This window comes from Quercus robur, chromosome 4 (genome assembly GCF_932294415.1).
Source record: "Quercus robur chromosome 4, dhQueRobu3.1, whole genome shotgun sequence".
Classification (NCBI taxonomy): Eukaryota; Viridiplantae; Streptophyta; class Magnoliopsida; order Fagales; family Fagaceae; genus Quercus; species Quercus robur.
Genome location: NC_065537.1, coordinates 66,588,400 through 66,595,010, shown reverse-complemented (window position 1 = coordinate 66,595,010; position 6,611 = coordinate 66,588,400). Strand labels below are relative to the sequence as shown.

The 6,611-nt window shown below is 30.8% G+C and overlaps 1 protein-coding gene across 1 annotated transcript; it reads right to left on the bottom strand.

The window, feature by feature from the left end:
- Positions 1-211: 211 nt before the first annotated feature.
- Positions 212-6,163, bottom strand: LOC126723418 (uncharacterized). Its single transcript, XM_050426807.1, has 7 exons — positions 5,904-6,163; positions 3,840-3,926; positions 2,928-3,125; positions 1,503-1,667; positions 1,068-1,124; positions 793-939; positions 212-630 (listed from the first exon to the last, which is right to left on the bottom strand). The coding sequence occupies exons 1-7, from the start codon at positions 6,057-6,059 to the stop codon at positions 259-261; spliced, it is 1,182 nt and encodes a 393-aa protein (XP_050282764.1). The 5' UTR covers positions 6,060-6,163; the 3' UTR covers positions 212-258.
- Positions 6,164-6,611: the final 448 nt, after the last annotated feature.

Below are 6,611 nucleotides of genomic sequence, written 5' to 3'. Positions count from 1 at the left end.
CTAATTTTGTAGCTAAATTTTGCAATAAAAAAAATACATTGAACTTAATTACTAGGAACCAATACCTAGAACGTCAATCTCAATTAAGTGCAATCATTTTTATAAGTTTCATATTTTCCTTTTAATGTCATTCATTTTTGGTTAAAAACTCTATCAATTATGTTTTGTCTCTTAGTGGAATTGTTGGCATGATTTATTTTTAAAAACAGAGTTCTCTAAAAACAAATACTATTTATTAAAACTTAATAATTAAATATTTTAATTGCCACATTTTCCACCTGGGCCACCAAAATCGAAGGTGTATCCCAGGTTCCCACGATATACAGGATCCATAACGCTATAATGGCTAGGACAATCAATGATTTTCTCATAACTATCACCATGAGGCCCATCTTCGATTCCTAAATTATTTGTATATTGAGCAAATCTAATATAACATGAATGCTCATACTTGCGGTCTGGAAATACTCCAGATCCCATGGGTGGGCTAACTCCAGTTGGGGGATTAGGAGTGACAACGACACCTCCCCAACCAACAATTTGAGGATTAGCGAAATTGTTAAATATCTTTGCTGGATAATATCCAATATTAATACCATCGTATGATACCCACCAACTGCCAAAAAGATCCTGTCACATTAAAGACCAAGAGCATATGATCAAATTCACAAAACTATATGAACCTTTTTCAACTTTGTTTCAAATTTTGAATCTATGGAACCATATACATATAAGGTTAATATTACAAAATTGAATATTATGCAATTATAATTAACAATATAATAGATTTACCTTAAAAATAGAGACTGCAATCTCAAAATGAGGACCGTAAGGAATGGATACATTAGTTATAGGTGCCCCGGGATAAACTCTTCTGTCAATTTGCACAAAACCTGGGCAATTAAGATTCAAGCAGCCTGTCGTTTTAGAACCGTCAGTCTGTAATTTTTGAAGGTATTGTTAGTATCCAAAAGAAACAAACTTTCATGCATACCCAACAAGTAACACTACGTAAAATTTTCAAGCAGATTTTTAAATGACTGAAAAAAGAAGTATAGAAAACTTACTGTCCAATGTGTAAAAAAAATAGAATACTTAGCACCACCGTATAGAGTTGGAGAAACCTATTTGAATCAAGCAGCACAAAAATTATTCTTTGTGAAAAATCTAGCTATGTTGTTCCATTTGTATATAATTATCAATTTTCTTGATAAACGTTATCCTTTACCAATTCATTTCACTCATTTTTTATTATTATAAATATTAGAAATTGAACCCTTTGTAACCAACAACATAATTAAATTTTTGGTCATAATATCCTAGCCAATGGTAAAATGATCGTTTCCTCAATATGAATTACATCTTATTCATGAAAGAATAAAGGCCAGAGTTTTCATTGTTGAAAATGGCCATCGTTTGTTGCAGTTTATGTTTGGAAAATTTTACCTCGATCAATAAGTATAAATTTTCAAATAAAAAAATAAGTATAAATTTTAAAATACCATCCATCCCGTATTGATAGCATTCGTTTTATATTCTTCGCCATTAATGATCTGTATTGCTGCATAGCTGGTTCCCTGCTTAACATTAGGATTATAGACAGCGATGTTTCCTTGAACTCTAGTGTAGCTACGACCTGGTAAGTGTCGCATTTGGATCATTGCACCCTGTACAATGAAAGTTATGAAAGTCGAGAACTACTTTATGAAACTCTTGTTTAACAACATTCCAAATTAAAGAAATAAAATATATTGTTAGAAAATGTCATAATTTTTTTTAAGGGGTTGTAAGTTGTAAGAAGTCAAACAAAGTGTTCAAACATAGTTTTTTACTTTGTTATGGGATGACCTAAACTTGAGCATTTAGAAAAAGCTTATGCTTCGTCCATTAATTCTTTGAACAAGCCTACGTTTTTGACAATCTTCATCAATTTAGTTAATAGTACCGAATTAATTTAATTTAATTTTTACATAACAAATCTTTGTATCTACCTTTCTTTGTACATATTAGCTATCAAGTACTATAATTATTCAATTTTTTGGGTTTGGTTTGGTGTTTTATATTTAGAAAAACAACAAAAGATTGTTTTGAGAATTTTATTCTCTAAATTAATTTTCTTTTAGTGTTTTTCTCCCTCCAATTTTTTTTTTGGAAATATCTTTGTTGGAGTCAAAAACTCAAGAAAGAAGAACAATCTGAATGTAATTAATCGACACAACTAATTTGTAAGAGACAAAAAGGTAATCCAAAATGGGAAGAATTAACAGATGTAGTTAGGGATTAAGATGAACTATCTGGCTGTATTTGACTAAAAATGGCTTTCGCCAAGTTATACAATGATCTTTGTATTGTTACCAAACTCTCTCTCTATTTCTCTCTCTTTCTTCTCCAAAAATTAAGATCCCCTTCTTCCATGGGAAGGTCCCTTTTTATTCCCTTAGCTCCCCCTTCTCCAGTTTTGCATCATCTTGCTAGATGTTAGAGGATATTTGTCCCATCAGACTCCTCTCCCTAATTTTTTATCATAAAATCAACTTTTGGGGAATTTTCATTGTTCAGGTTGGTCATTAATCATTGACCAAAAGATTCAAAATTGAAAGCAACTCAAGGTTGTTTAAAACAAGAATTAATTGTGCATCTTTTCAAAAATTTGCTTTAAATTGACATAATTAAATCTAAAAATATTAGGTTTAGGGATCACAAACTCCAAACTCCAAACCCCAAATATTAGGTTTTAGTATTGTTTAAGATTAGCTAATCAAACTCCAAACTTCATTTCAAACTTGTTTCATTTAATTTATGCACAATTTTCACAAATCTTATTACAATGCTATATTTTTGTGAAAATAATCACATGTAGTTTATACTTATACCAAGTATGGCTATCATTTCATCTTGTATCCTAAAATATATAACAAATAACTTACATAAACACCGCGAGAGTCTGCTGTTTGAGGATAAATGTTATTTGACATTGACCTAATTGCTATGAGGTCTTCTTTTGTTGTCCTACGAACAGGGACAGTTCCTGACGGACAAGCATCTTTCATTAAACCAATCAATGAATGTTTATTTCGTGAGAGACCTGCATTCTTTGTTCTTCTTAGTGCAAAACGAGGTCTTTCCTGAAGAAGAAAAAAAAAATCAAATTAAACCAAAATTTCAAAATTTTCTTTTCAAACTTAATTACAGTCTTGTGGTAATTACATCCTTTATGTTGTCTCATATTTGTAGTTCAAACCTCACTTCCTATTCCATCACTATCCACTTATTGAACAAAAAAAAAAAAAAACCAACAACAATAACAAGAAGTCTTAGTCCTAAAACTTTGGGCTCAATTATGAACTCTCAACAAGTTAAAAAAGAATTAGTCGAAATATGTTCTTTTTTGTCATTCTATTATATCTAAATCATTCCATGTCTATAATAGATATTGACTTATATTGATAGGTCCTTCGTTATTACATTTACTTACACAAACAAATGTAAGCATATAAACTTACAAAAGTGAATGATTCATAGGGACCATTGTTGTTAAGGATACCAAACTTGGCCATTTCTTGCTATAGTTAGAATGTACGTTGCCCAATTCTAATTCAAAAATGTTTTTCTGCATGATTGATTTGCTTAATTAATCCTTCAGATGATAAGCCCTAGTAAAATATAAATTTGTTAACATCAGAGGCATGGGTGACATTGTAATCATTATGATATTTTACTGTTCAGAATTGATAAACTACTACAATTTTTGAAGCAACCAGAAAAATAAGAAAAAATATTGATTAATGCTATATATAAAGGAATAAAATAATAAATAGTTTCAATCAATGCTCAAGTACCTGGACCTTGTGATCTTTCAACAAAGGATGGTCAAAAGCCAATTGTTTATTGATATCGACACAGTCAACAATAGATCCAAACTCCGTCTATAAGTTCAAAGATAAACAAGCTCTCTTATAACATGAAAACAAGTTCTATAATGCAAGAAAAACAAGTTCTCTTATAACATGAAAACAAGTTCTATAACATGTTATATATGAAAGTAAAACAAATTAAAATAAACATTAATAATAAGAGTTCCATGATTTTGACAGTGTGTATATTTGGATACAACTTATTTTGCTGAAAATTGAAAACAATAAAAAAATAATAATTTTTTTACTGTTTGGTACAGTTCATTAGCCTAAATACACTGTTCATGGCCAATGAATAGTGCATAACACGCTAGTTAAAAAAAAAAAAAAAAAAAAAAAAGGCCTGAAACACTGACGCGCAATACAAATAGACTTATATCTAAAAATTATGATAATTGTGAACATCAAGAAAGATAATTGAGAAGGCAAAAAAATATATCAGTTTTAATATTACTAGATTTTTCTCCTAGCTAGCTTTTAAGGTTTTAAAGTCACTGCAAAGATATGTGGTACTTAGATTTGGTCTCATCTTAGGATTTTTTTTTTTTTTTTTTTTTAAATCCCTATGTCTATGATAAATGTTTCATTAGGATAAAAAAAAAAAAAATTGAATAATTATGTTAGAATAATAAAATTATAACATTTAAGAATTTGGAAACAACAAACTTTATAACTTTAACCCTTTTTTTTTGTGTCCGTTTGCGAACATATTATTTAGCTTTTTGTTAAATATATGCAAATGTATACTTGTACTCTAAAAATTTATAAAAATAAGTAAGAAGAAAAAATAAGATTTTAAAAAGTTATACACATAAAATTAAAAAAAAAAAAAAAAAAAAGCTTATAAGCCCAAACACAAACAAATTTATTTCCTTAAAGGGTACCAAGATGAAAAATCTTCAATGCAAGGAACCAAAATGAAAAAACCACAAAGTTTAAGGGCCAAACACATATTTCAGTCAAAATTAAATATAAATTCACTCATTTCATTAAATCTCAATTCTTCCGATTAAATCAATGTTAGTTATTAATCTCATAATTTTTTTTTTCTCTTTTTTGTCTTTCAATCTTTTCCCCCTTACAATAAAGAGGAAGTGGAAATCAAACTCAAAATTTTCTTTTTTGGGAAAATTGGACAATAACACTTAATCTTAATACTATTGAGCATTTTATCTTACTTAAATGAACAATCAATTGATAATAGTAAATAACAATAATTAGAAAACATAATTTCTAAATGGAATGTTCAAATATCATTGCATTGAATATGCTTGAAGTATTATAGTATTACAACATAGGGTTGTCCATGGGTTGGTCCAGGTCGCATTTGAGCTCGACCCCAACCCATCCCGACCAAGTTGTGTGGTAGATTGAAGGACTTGTTGCTGGCCGAGAGAATGAATGGGTCAGATTGGCCACAGGTCAAGTCGGTTTCATTCGAAATCGAGAGAGCCAGGGGAGATATAAAAATAAATAAATAAATAAAATCTGTTGGTTCTTCATCAAATCTCACGATCTCCACCAGATCTGGTAAAGATCTTACCAGATCGATTAAGATCTCCTCAGATCTGGAGGAGATCTTGACTGGGTTAACAAAAATCTCCTCAGATTTGGAGGAGATCTCATTGAATCGATTGAGATCTCCCCAGAAATTCAATTATGATGCCGAAAATCACATGGATTTGGGAAAGGTAAGGTCATTATCAATGGTGGAGATGAGATTAGAGAGAAGATCAAAGCAGAGGAAGTTGGGTTCATCGGGTGGGTCAGGTTTGTCGGTTTCTCAAAATTTCAGATCGAAACCCAAACTAATCTTATCAGTTTCTATCATCGACGTCCCATAGTGGAATGAGCCACTGCTTGAATCAGGCGGTTTTTGGATCAGATGGCTTTGGATTGGGCAGGTTGGTTGGTTTGGATGGGTAGTGGACAGCCTTATTACAACATATAAAAATTCAAAACAAACATGAGTTTGAGTTAGTCTAAAACCTGAATGCTTTTAACAGGAGGTTTGTTTATGAGCTTTAGTTGTCTTTCTAACTCCAATTCCTCTTCTTTGGATGCAATTCGAGTTCCATTCACCTGATAGCTACTTGCCAAACATAGACACAAAACTACAATTAGGATCATTCTTTCAAAATCCATTGTCTCACTAATTTGATGTAAGTATGTTGGATTACTATATTTGGGGCTATTTATAGAGGAGTGGTGGTGAGGTGAAGATAAGTACAAGGTGTTGTGTAGTGCAAATGTGACTCATGTGAGCAGGCCAGCAGGGCCTGTACTATCATCCTATGGCTAACTTGTAAAGCAAAAAACATGTCTTAAGCATAAAAGGGTCCTAGCAAAAAAACGTGTCCCGTGATGGGACTCCCAACAATGAAATAAACTAAAAAATATATATAATTTAAGTTAAATAAATAAAAGACTCTGAGTCTTCATTTTCGGAAAGACAGAGAAGGGAAGAGTTGTAGAAGATTACCTTTGGTAGAAAAAATTCAAGCTAGACTGACTAATTGAGTTTATGGAAAAAGATCAAGGATCAAGATGAATATGAAGAAAAGAATCAAGATGAAGATGAAGAAAAGAAAGGTAAGAATATAGATGGAGAGTCAGAGAGATAGAGAGATAAGAGATTTTTCTTTTGTTTTTGAAATTTATAATCTCTATTTTAGCACATTTCAAGACAATTACGTT

Excerpts from the sequence above, each read along its gene's own strand:
- LOC126723418 (XM_050426807.1), bottom strand. The coding sequence starts at position 6,059 with ATGGATTTTGAAAGAATGATCCTAATTGTAGTTTTGTGTCTATGTTTG. Across the intron at positions 1,125-1,502 it reads CTATCAATACGGGATGGATG|GTTTCTCCAACTCTATACGG; the intron begins GTATTTTAAAAT and ends TGATTCAAATAG. Across the intron at positions 940-1,067 it reads TTTTTTTTACACATTGGACA|ACTGACGGTTCTAAAACGAC; the intron begins GTAAGTTTTCTA and ends CAAAAATTACAG.